This window comes from Budorcas taxicolor, chromosome 15, assembly GCF_023091745.1.
Source record: "Budorcas taxicolor isolate Tak-1 chromosome 15, Takin1.1, whole genome shotgun sequence".
Taxonomy (NCBI): domain Eukaryota; kingdom Metazoa; phylum Chordata; class Mammalia; order Artiodactyla; family Bovidae; genus Budorcas; species Budorcas taxicolor.
In genome coordinates, this window is record NC_068924.1 from 62,255,425 (window position 1) to 62,267,900 (window position 12,476).

Consider the following 12,476-nt stretch of genomic DNA (forward strand, 5'->3'; position numbering starts at 1 on the left):
TTCAACTTCCTGAATTTGCAGTAGACATGCTACCAAATGTCTTTCTCAGACCCATTTTTTACATTTCTATGGACAACATCTCCCTAAAGACAGATGCTTCTTAATAATTTTCATCAAGCCCCCAAATTTCTCTGATTGTACTAACCAATCTCTCTGTTTTTACTGAACTAAAAGCCTTTGCAATTAAACCCAGTGGTTTTAAAATTGACATTTAGCTTAAATGAATTATCAGCAAAGCCAATATGATGTGGAAAGCATACAATTTAATTTGAAAGAGCAGTTGTCCCTTTCTAGATTCACCCAAAGTATATATGAAAGTATCTCATTATGATCTGGTTCATATTTGACTAAGATCTAAAAACATGTCACAGACATAAGATTTATGTAAGGAGTGTGACTCAGCTCCTTTGTGGGGGATCTTTTCCTTTCTGATTGCGTTTGTGATGCTCACAGGTACATGAGTCTTATTGGAGCTTGGCAGAGGAACATATTCTAATTATAATCAGGAAGTACAGACTTACAGAGCAGCTTCTTTTTATCAGCCAGTGGAAGGGACACCAAGATAAATAAGCTGCCCTTGGCCTTAAGAAGCCTCTCTTGTGTTGTTGTATGATAGTTGTGGCCATGAGATGAAACTTTATAAAGTAAGCAACAATCACTCCTTGGAAAAGACTACAGCAGGCAATTAGAAAATTGCATCTAAAAAGATTTTAGATGCTCTTGAATGTATCAACAGCTCTTGATATGAATGGATAATTGGGTGAATTGTTTTATTAACCCTCTTTCACTTTTTGCCTTGGCTAACAGGAAGCCTAGAGCCAAAGCTGTTGTGTAGATTTAATAACCCTCTAGGCCACTATGTTATGCATAGATTGTTACATGCTAATCATCTCCCAGGGTTGTCATTAATCTCTTTTTTTAAGGACCTGGTTTTGCAATTGATAAATTTCCCTTTTCTTGTATTAAATATAATTTGTGGGGCACCTTGGATCTTTTGTGGAATAAAACCATGTAAACGTTTACTTTTTTCAGAGGGTCATTGAAAAAGTGACTTACTTTTTACTTGCATAGCATCGATATTAAGGGCTAGATTATAGTAGGCTCAATTAAGACTTTTTGATGATAAGCAATGCAATGCAAGCTCACAAGGCTTATGCAAAAAGAGGAAGTGATTGGCTCATGTAACTGAAAAGTTTGTAGCTTCTTACTTCAGGAACAGTTGGATCCAGGTGCTTACATGATTTCTTCATGAAATTCTCTCCTCATCTCTTGGCTTGCCTTGCTATAGGCTGGCATTATCCTCAGGCTCCTGGCACCTCCAAGTTTGTCTCATCTTTATTGCTCACAGTCTCATGGAACCAGAGTGCCTTTTCTTGTGTCATTCCAGTCAAAATCCTGGGGTTAGTTTTCATTGAACCCTCTTGGATCATGTGCTTATTTGTGGACCAGTAACTGTGATTGAGGATATGAAATGTCCCAGTCAACTAAGCCTGACTGAGATACCCACTCCTGGAACCTGACTGGGGCAACTCTACCCAAAGCACATGAACTTACAGGAGAGAAGTAGTGTTTCCTCAAGAGAAATTGTGGTGCTGACATGGAAGAAGGAGGAATGGATACTAAGGATGAAAACAATGGCTTTCCATTCCATCAGCTTTATGGGACTAATTAACTAAATGAATCATGGCAAGAGTGAATGGGAAGTAAGAGATGATGTCAGAACCCAAAGGAATCCAAGAATAGGGGGGGTGATGGGAAAGTGTTCTCTGCAAGGGACAGGGCATGACTATGAGGGAACCATGATTTGACCTTGGTTTCAGGCCTGTGGATTTCTTCTTATTTATGAAGCTGTTGTTAATTAGCCCCCAAGAGTGACTACACTTTTCTTAGCTATAAAAATATGAGTAAAGAAAACATAAATGGAAAGACATTCTGTGCTTATGAATTGGAAGACTTAATGTTGTTATGATGTCAAGTACTACCAAGAATGTTTGATAGATTCAATGCAATCCCTATCAAAATTCCAGTGACGTCTTTTGCAGAAATAGAAAAATCTATCCTACAATTCACATGAAATCTCAAGGGACCCCAAATTGCCAAAACAATCCTAAAGAGGAAAACAAAAGTCGGAGATCTCACACTTCCTGATTTCAAAACTTAGTGCAGAACAATGGTATTCAAAAAAGGGTGGAACTGGCATAAAGACAGAAATATGGTGGAACCAAACAGAAACCTCAGAAATAAATACATACATGGTCAAATGATTTCTGACAAGACCATTAGGTGGGGGAAGGGACAGTCATTTCAGCCAATCAGTTCAGTCCAGTTGCTCAGTTGTGTCCAACTGTAGTGACCCCATGGACTGTAGCATGCCAGGCCTCCCTGTCCATCACCAACTCCCAGAACTTGCTCAAACTTATGTCCATCAAGTCGGTGATGCCATCTAACTATCTCATCCTCTTTGTCCCTTTCTCCTCCTGCCTCTAGTCTTTCCCAGCATCAGGATCTTTTCCAGTGTGTCAGTTCTTCACATTAGGTGGCCAAAGTATTGGAGTTTCAGCTTCAACATCAGTCCTTCCAATGAACACCCAGGACTGATCTCCTTTAGGATGGACTGGTTGGATCTCCTTGCAGTCCAAGGGATTCTCAAGAGTCTTCTCTAACACCACAGTTCAAAAGCATCAATTCTTAGGCACTCAGCTTTCTTTATAGTCCAACTCTCACATCCATACATGATTACTGGAAAAACCATAGCTTTGGCTAGGTGGGCCTTTGTCAACAAAGTAATGTCTCTGCTTTCTAATATGCTGTCTAGGTTGGTCATAACTTTTCTGCCAAGGAGCAAGCATCTTTTAATTTCATGACTGCAGTCACCACCTGCAGTGATTTTGGAGCCCCCCAAAATAAAGTCTGTCACTGTTTCCATTGTTTCCCCATCCATTTGCCATGAAGTGATGGAACCAAATGCCATGATCTTTGTTTTTTGAATGTTGAGATTTAAGCCAGCTTTTTCACTCTCCTCTTTCACTTTCATCAAGAGGTTCTTTAGTTCTTCTTCTCTTTCTACCGTAAGGGTGGTGTCATCTGCGTATCTGAGATTATTGATATTTCTCTCGGCAATCTTGATTCCAGTTTGTGCTTCATCCAGCCCAGCATTTCTCATGATGTACTCTGCATATAAGTTAAATAAGTAGGGTGACAATATACAGCCTTGACGTACTCCTTCCCCGGTTTGGAACCAGTCTGTTTCATGTCTGGTTCTAACTGTTGCTTCTTGACCTGCATACAGATTTCTCAAGTGGCAAGTCAGGTGGTCTAGTATTCCCATCTCTTTAAGAATTTTCCAGTTTGTTGTGATCCACACAGTCAAAGGGTTTGATGTAATCAATAAAGCAGAATTAGATGTTTTTCTGTAATTCCTTTGCTTTTTCGATGATCCAACAGCTGTTGGCAATTTGATCTCTGGTTCCTCTACCTTTTCTAAATCCAGCTTGAACATCTGGAATTTCACGGTTCACATACTGTTGAAACCTGGCTTGGAGAATTTTGAGCATTACTTTCCTAGCATGTGAGATGAGTGCAATTGTGTGGTAGTTTGAACATTCTTTGGCATTGCCCTTCTTTGGGATTGGAATGAAAACTGACCTTTTCCAGTCCCATGGCCACTGCTGAGTTTTCCAAACTTGCTAGCATAATAAGGCCCTCTTGATTTCCAGCATTCCAGCATGTCTGGCTTTAGGTAAGTAATCACACCATCATGGTTATCTGGGTCGTGAAGATCTTTTTTGTCTAGCTCTTCTGTGTATTCTTGCGGCCTTTTCCTAATATCTTCTACTTCTGTTAGGTCCATACCTTTTCTGGCCTTTATTGTGCTCATCTTTGCATGAAATGTTCCCTTGGTATCTCTGATTTTCTTGAAGAGATCTGTAGTCTTTCCCATTCTGTTGTTTTCCTATATTTCTTTGCATTGATCACTGAAGAAGGCTTTCTTATCTCTCCTTGAGATTCTTTGAAACTCTGCTTTCAAATGGGTATATCTTTCCTTTTCTCCTTTGCCTTTAGCTTCAGCCCAATAATACTAGGAAAACTGATATCCACAAGCAGAAAATGAAGTTGTATCCTCACCTAATACCATATACAAAAGTTAACTCAAAACGGATCAAATACCTAAATGTAGGAGCTAATAAAACTGTAGGACTCTTAGAAGAAAATCGGGGAGAAAAGCTTTATGACATTGAATTTGGCAGTGATTTGTTGATATGACACCAAAAAGCACAGATAACAAAAGAAAAAATAAGTAAGTTAGATGTCAACAAAATTAAAAACTTTTGTGGCTCAAAAGGCATAATCAAAACTCAGCCCACATAATGGAAGAAAATATTTGCAAATACTATATCTATAAGGAATTAATATCTAGAGTGCATAAAGAACTCCTACATGTCAACAGCAAAAAACCAAGCAACCCAAGTAAGAAATGGGCAAAAGATTTGAATAGATGTTTCTCCAAAGATGATATACAGGTAACCAATAAGCACATGACATGCAAAATAAAGCCCACAAAATACCACTTCACACCTATGAGGATAACTGTTATTTAAAAAAAAAATAGAGAATAACAAGTGTTGGTAAGGAGAAATTGGAACTCTTGTGCACTGCTGGTGGGCATGTCAAATGGTGCAGCTGCTATGGAAAAGAGTATTGTTGTTGTTAGCATTCCCTCAAAAAAAGCACAGAATTACCATATGATCCAGCAATTCTGTTTCTGGGTATATGCTCCATAGAATGTAAACCAGGGACTTGAACAGATGTTTGAACACCAGTGTTCATAACATTATTCACAGCACCCAAAAGGTGGAAGCAACGTTAAGTGTCCATCTGCAGGTGAATGAATAAATAAATGTGGTATAGCTATGCCAGGGAGTATTATTCACTTTTAAAACAGAGAGAAATTCTGACACGTGCTTCAGCATGAGTGTACCTTGAGGACATCAGGCTAAATGAAAGGAGCCAATCACAAAAGGAAAATACTGTATGATTCCACTCATGAAAAGTGTTTAAAGTGAAGTGAAGTTGCTCAGTTGTGTCTGACCCTTTGCGACCCCATGGACTGTAGCCTACCAGGCTCCTCCATCCATGGGATTTTCCAGGCAAGAATACTGGAGTGGGTTGTCATTTCCTTCTCCAGGGGATCTTCCTGACCTAGGGATTGAACCCAGGTCTCCCTCATTGCAGGCAGACGCTTTTACCATCTGAGCCACGAGTTTAGTTTTGTCAAATTAATAGAGACAGAAAAATTGAATGGTGGTTCCCAGGGACTAGGAAGAGGAAGAAATGGGGAGTTATTTAGTAGGTGTAGAGTTTCAGTTTGGGATGATGGAAAAGTTTTGGAAATGGACAGCGGTGATGATTGCCCAAGAATGAGAATGTACTTAATGCCACTGTACACTTTAAATGGTTAAAATGGTATAACATAATGTGTATTTTACCACAGAAAGTACGAAACTAACATAGTGTTGTATGTTAGTGAAGCCTCCTTAATGAAAATGTTCTCAACTAAAAAAAGTATAACTTATTTTGTCAAGTGTATTATGTACTAAGATACCATACTGCAGGCTCTTTGGGATCCAGTGAGATTTAGTTTTGTTGAAAAGAAACAAGCATATATATATAATGTTCCAAATAGAGATAAAGATTGCAAAGTTACTTTAGTTATTGTTTTTTAGGTGACAGTACAGTGAGGTCTTTTGAATTATTCAGAAAGAAGTACCTTTCTTCTTGGTACCTTGGGAAAGAGGTATGAATCCTTGTGGCTAAACCACATTCCAAAAATGCTTCTGGAGAGGAAGTAACAGTTGACCAGAAATGTTGACTCCATATATCAGTAATCATGGGACACTAGGTGCTGTGTTAGAGAACTTAAAAGGAACTTGCTCTTATGGGAAAAACTTTGAAATAGCTTGAAGAAGCTTACTCTTGACAGTTGTCTTCAAAGTAAGTTTTAAAAGAAATGTTGCAGAGATATTTGTGTCTGAGCACACAAAGGTTTTAGACAGACTGGGTATCAGTTCCTGGCAAAAAGAGAGGACATATTCAAATGAAGGCAGTTCGAGGAAAGTCCAAGTCCAAAGTCCTTCTGAAAAGGACTTTGCAGAAGTGTGCCCAGGCTCTAGGGAGACCACAGGGGTGGCGCAGCTTTCAAGGCTGTGACATTGGGGCGGATGAGATGAGGGGATGGAGCAGTTGTGGGAAACTTGGGCCAGAAGTGCCCAGCCAGAGCTGTGACCCCCCAGGAGGGAGCCCCCAACACCAGCTCTCTGACCTCACTCTCCTCCTTCTCACCCACATCCTCCTGAGCTCTCTGTAGCTAATACCAGGGTGCCAAGTAGCCCATTGGTGTGGTCCACAGAATTCTGCCTCTGGGCGCACTGAGCAGGATGAGGGCAGGGTAGCAAATGGATCTGGTGGGGGAAGGGGCAGACATCCAGCGCAGAAGCTCACAGAGACTGTCTCACCAGGCAGAATGCCTTCCTACTGCATCTGTTTTTCACATTTCATCTGGGGGGGTGTTTGTGTGTATATATACTGACCCATGGAAGTCTCATTTCTTCATAACTAAAAACCTAACTTAAAGATTCAAGAAGAAACCTATACCATCTCATAGTAATATTAACATATTCTATATTGAATTGATAGATCACAATGAAATGGAATCTCTCTCTAAAGAAGCTGTTTTCTATTTCTGCATTCTTATTGTCATCAGTTTTCATCATGCTGTCTATTACTAGGTTGGTGACCAGTGGTGTGCATTCTCCGTCCTTTCAACTTTAAAATTCCCCAAAAGTTTGAATCAGGCTTTCTCTGTCTGAGCAGCTGAACCCTCTTAAATTTACCATTCCTATACTCTATAGTGTATCTTCAGAACCATAAAAGTAGCCTGCGACCATTTAGCCCCTGGAAAAGATACACACCAGTGGTTAAAACCTGAAGTCAGGCTGCCCAGGTTTGGATCCTGGCTCCGTCACTTATTAGCTGTGTGACCTTGGGCAAGTCCCTTGATTGTTCTGGGCTTCAGTTTCCTCCTCTGTCAAAGGATATACCTCCATGACAGGATACACCTCCTAGGGTTGTGATGAGGATTAAATGAGATCATGTGCCCTTGGAACGATGCCTGGTACGAGATGCCTGGCATGTTGTGAGCCATCATATGACAACTGTTGTTATTCTTATCTCTTCCTTGCTCTCTTCCCACCTCCCTTTCATTCCTAACCTCTCCTTAAACTTCTCCTCCCACGGCCTCCATGAAACAGACCCTCATCTTATTTGGCATGTCTCCCTCCCCTTTCCTCCTGTGTCCATTCAGATGGTGAGCACGTCCAACGCCTCCCAGACAGTCACCTTGGTGTATGTGGTGGCCAACCGAAGCTCCTTCCTCAACGGCACCATGGCCAGCAGCCTCCTCCGCCAGCTCTCCGCTGAGCTGGTGGGGTTCTACCTCACCTACCCGCCGCTCACCATCGCTGAACGTGAGTATGTTTGAGTTATGTTTGAATCCCTGTAGGACTCTACCATATTCTCCGGGAACTTGTCCGTTTAGCAAGCCTCCATGGTGCCACATGCTAACTCTTTTGTCATAAAATCACAACTGTAATATGTGACTGAAGGGGGCTGAATTGATGAAAACTTCACTGCATGTTGTAAAAAGCACTGGCTAGGTGCTTTCACCCTTCACTTGTCTTGTATCTCATTTAATCCTCACAACTACCCTCTATGGTAGGTGCAAAATTAGCGCCATTTTGCAGATGGGAAAATTGAAACTCCAAGAGGTTTAACTCTGACATAGCTGGTGAGACATGGAACCTGGGGCTTGAACCAAGCAGTCTGTCTTCTTAGCTTATAACACTGCCTGGTAGAGCATCTGTCCTCATGGCAATCTTGGTTGCTAGGGTTCCCCCCACTTCTGCCATCAACAAAAATTCCCAGGCCTTCAGCCCTTGCCTGGGCTATAGACATTATAACGCAGCTCACGTGCAGTCAGCATCGTGACTTCACTTGATGAAGTCCCCATAGGCTTGTGGCCTCCTCTTTTTCTAATGCTTCAGTTGCATAATCCTCATTACCATGCAGCAGACATAGACTTCGAAGATGCAGCCTACATTTTGTACCCAAACACTTACTCAGTAGCCAAAGGAAGTAAAGATCGGTGCTCTTAAATTTAATTGTTGATACATACTCAAGGTCACTCGGTGTTTTTTTTAAAACGTGTATTAGCAAAGTTGTTTTCATTTCTCTCTATGGTTCCTCTTTATATTGTAAATAAGTGAGATAATGTGTGTGAATGTACTTATTAGCACAAAGTAGCCACTCAGACTTGATAAAAAAATGTTAGTTTAGTGGCAAGCTTTTGTGAGTTTCCATGTACTCAGAAAAGATGACTCTGGATTTTATGGAAAAGATAATGTCATAAAAGATGGCATTATTCACCTGGCAGCATGTAAAGGATTTATTTTCTTTTATCATCTTGACAGTCTAAGAATAATAATAATAATGCAACTGTGATTTACTGAGTACTTATTATGTGCCAAATAATGTGCTAAACCCTTAACATATGTTAACTCTGATGGTCACCACACTATAAAGAAATGGGACCATTGCTTGCAAGCATTTAGCTACTAAACTTTGACTTTGGAAAGATCCATTCAATAAATAATTATTCCTAAAAATATGTTATGATAGATAATTTTCTAAAAAAGAAGGCTATAGTTGACAGGTTCTCGTTGTAGGTCTTGACAGTGAAATTGTTTTGCCTTAAGAAGGTTTTGATGGAAAAGCTGGAAGCAGACACCCAAAAGCCTTGGAAAATTCTTCTTCTGAAAGTTAGCCCTTTACTGAGTATTTTAGTTTTCTGAAAAGCAAGTTTCAGGCTGTATGTCCTGGAGTTCCCAAGAATGATAGAGCAGGATTTAGCTGCTTGGTGTTTTGTCAGCTATGTCTATTTCCCTGAACTATATCTATATATAAAACCTGAACAATATCTATATATAAAACAATATCCATATATAAAAGTAATTTGGTGTGTTTCTTGTTTGTTTTAGCGCTGGAATACCCCAACCTTGATATATCAGAAACAACGAGAGACTATTGGGTAATTACAGGTAATCTCTTCTTTCATTGCTCCTTTCACCCTATCAGGTTGGTTTATTTTTAAAAGCTTGCCTGCCTTTCAGTGATAGAGTTGGCATCTTTTCTTGGATTCTGCCTTATAAGCCAAGGAGTTCCTTCCATAGGACCAGAAATGGAGTAAACTGAAATAAGAACCTGGGCTCTGTGACAACCTAGAGGGGGTAAGATGGGGTGGAAGGTGGGAGGGAGGCTGAAGAGGGAGGGGACATGTATGTACCTATGGCTGATCCATGTTGAGGCAGAAACCAACACAATGTTGTAGTTATTCTTCAATTAAAAAAAAAAAAAGACATCACACTGAAGATGGGTATTAAATAATCAGTTCAAAACAGCTACCTTGAAAGTCCCAGTCTGGAGCCTTCTTCTTGCAAAACATGCATCCATCAGAAGGAACAGCATTAAGCTGTGGAGGACTGGGGCATGTCCGTGCGAATGGTTGTCTATTCGTTTAAAGATCGTAGGCCTTTCTCCACTGCCCTACAAAACCCAGTGAAGTCAGAGGAATGCCAGGCATGCACTTTTCTCTCTCCCTGGGCACACCCATGCTGATCCTGGTGAAGCCCAGCGTGTCCTGACAGTGAAGGCGGACGGAAGTAGAAGGGTGTTTGGGTGGCATTTTCCTTGACATTTTCCAGCTGAGATTTATGAAATAGCAAAAAAAAAGTTCTTGTTTGTGTTTTTCAAAAGCCAGACAGTAGCTCTGAAAATTAGAGAAGCAAGGATTAGAAGCAGAGAGAGAACAGAAGCGTGTAGGAGGCAGAGTGACTAGCTGGGTCATTAAGGGTGGTGCCGAAAGCTCAGCTTCTCTGTTCACTGGTGCCAGATTGAATCTCAGAGGCAGTTTGGGGTGAAGTAGAAATGGATAGCTTCATTGCTTTGCTAGCGGGGGATACCGCAAGCTCCTGCCTCAAAAAACTACATGTGCCAACCTGGGAGGATTTGATGAGGGGGTTTATAGCAATAGTTCAAGGTAGGGTTGCTAAAAAGATCAAGGTATGTGTAGGGTCTCCAGGTGGTCCTGGTGGTAAAGAACCTGCCTGCCAATGCAGGTAGAGGTAAGAGATGTGGGTTCGATCTCTGGGTTAGGAAGACCCCCTGGAGGAGGGCATGGCAACCCCCTCCAGTATTCTTGTCTGGGGAATCCATGGACAGAGGAACCTGGAGAGCTACCGTCCATAGGGTTGCAAGGAGTTGGACGTGACTGAAGCAACTTAGCATGCACGGGGTCTCAGGTGGTCGGTCTCCTCACCTTGACGTACTTCTCTGGTCCCTTTAATCTTGCCTCAGGTGCTTTTGTGGCAGCTGTCTCCTTCATTAGCAACTGTTCTGGATCTGCCCTTTGGAACTTGGGGAAGGTTACAGTGGCTGGAGTCTTGCCTACAAGAAATGGGGACAGAAAGGCTTCCAAGCCCAGGAGCCCCAAAGGGTCCTCCTTGGTTTCAAGGGGAGGGACAGGAAGGTGTTGGCCTGCTAGAGCTGCTACCGTAGGCTGAGGGGTGAGGGTGGGGGCTTCAACCACAGGAATTTATTTTCTCATAACTCAAGAGGCTGGAGGTCTAATATCAAGGTGTCAGCAGGGCTGTTTGCTTCTGAGGTTCTCTCTCCCTGGCTTGTAAAACAACCACCTTCCTTCTGTGCAGGTCTGTGTCTTAATTTCCTCTTCTTACAAGGACACCAGTCATTTAGGACTAGGCTCCACCCTAATGACCTCATTGTATCTTAATTGCCTCTTTAAAGGCCCTATCTCCAAACAGTCACATTCTGAGGTCCTGGGGGATAAAATATCAGCAGATGAGGTGTGGGGGAAACAATTCAGCCCATAACAAAGACGGAGCAAGATTTTGCAAGTCCTGGAAGATGAGCCTGGACAAGCAGGCTCTCCCCAACCTCCTTCTTCCCTTCCGTGTCTCCTCCCTCCCTTGCTGTCCCAAACAAGCAGTAGGTGGGTGCTGGCTGGAATACTAACTAGGAGCTTGGTGAAGCCTGCTCAAGACCTCTCCTAAACTGCAGAAAATTGCGTTTCTTTCTGCCCTGCAAAGCCATGGATTTGCAGAGATTATTTTACCTGCGAAGAACGCCAACAAAAGAAATGTGTTTACAAAGGAAAACAGCAGCGACCCACCAGAGCTTATGCCCAAGAGAGACAGTGCTAACCCAGCAACACATTTTTGAAGCCAGCAGGTTATGTAACACTTATAAAATCATGTTTCCTGCCCAAGGAATGCTTTTTTTTAAAAAAAAAAAACTTGCAGATATATCCCCGCCCTTCTCTAACTTTAATATTGACATTTGATGGTAAGACACCCTGTCCTTGTCAACCTCTTGTTTTGTCCTTCCCTCAGGTACTTCTGTCTTGCCCTGCCTCTGTTTGAGGGACACGTGCTTAACAAAAGGCTCCATACATGGTCTTGTTTTCAGGATTCTCTTGCGACTTGACCTCCAGCCCACTCACCTGGACATCCCTCACTTGTTATCACTGGTGCTGCTGTTGGTAATCAGCATACACAGTGACCCGCCCCCCACCCCCCCCCACCCCCCCCGCCCAACCCATCCCAACACTGTGTTCAGGGCTGACTGGACCAGTTGATTTCTGCTTGAGGGGCAGGGAGAGGGGGGAACAGTTTCAGGTTTCAGGAGGACCCTCCTGCCTTCCCTTTGGTCCATGACCACTTTCTAGACCTGTGGGCGGTCACCACCAACTTTTACCATCATTTCCAGAAAGGTAGGAGATTGGGAACGGAGAGATGAAGATAGCTTTGTTCAACCCATTCCCCAGGCCAGGAGCCTGAGGCCACTGGGCTTCTCTGGAGAAAGGAGAGAAACTGCAGTCCTGGAACACAGCTCTGTGTTTTCCAGGCGATTCCTTCCTCTGCTGAAGACCTGTCTAGCGAAGCAGGAGGTGCATTTGAACAACAACAGCTGCTGCTTGTGGGCATCCTCTCAAGGGCTTTATGGCACTATGCTAGAAGCAGTTTTCTTTTATAAAGTATTCTGTTCTTCATCATACGGTCAGGAGTAGCTTATGATAACCATGTTTTCAGATGAGGAACTGGGGCCCAGAGGAACCTGCCCAAGAACACTCAATAGGGGGGCATCAGGATTCAAACCCAAGCTCCTGGCTCCAGCCCCCAGCTCTTGTCCAGCTCCTCCTAGGAAGGACACATCCTCTTCGCAGAAAGAGCCATGAGGCACGTGGGAGCTGCCTAGCTGTTGATTCTGTGGAACTCTGTGGCAGGTTCTCATAACTTCCTGCACTTCCCTGGAGGCATTTTTTTTTCCTCTCAATTTTTAAAATT

At 42.5% G+C, this 12,476-nt stretch overlaps 1 protein-coding gene across 1 annotated transcript in view; it reads left to right on the forward strand.

Moving 5' to 3' along the window:
* The window catches only part of KIAA1549L (KIAA1549 like), a 160,822-nt gene that overhangs the window by 44,529 nt on the left and 103,817 nt on the right, over positions 1-12,476 (forward strand). The window contains exons 8-9 of the mRNA XM_052652178.1: positions 7,361-7,523; positions 9,093-9,152. Of these exons, the coding sequence (XP_052508138.1) occupies positions 7,361-7,523; positions 9,093-9,152 (223 nt within the window). The remainder of the gene's footprint in view (positions 1-7,360; positions 7,524-9,092; positions 9,153-12,476) is intronic.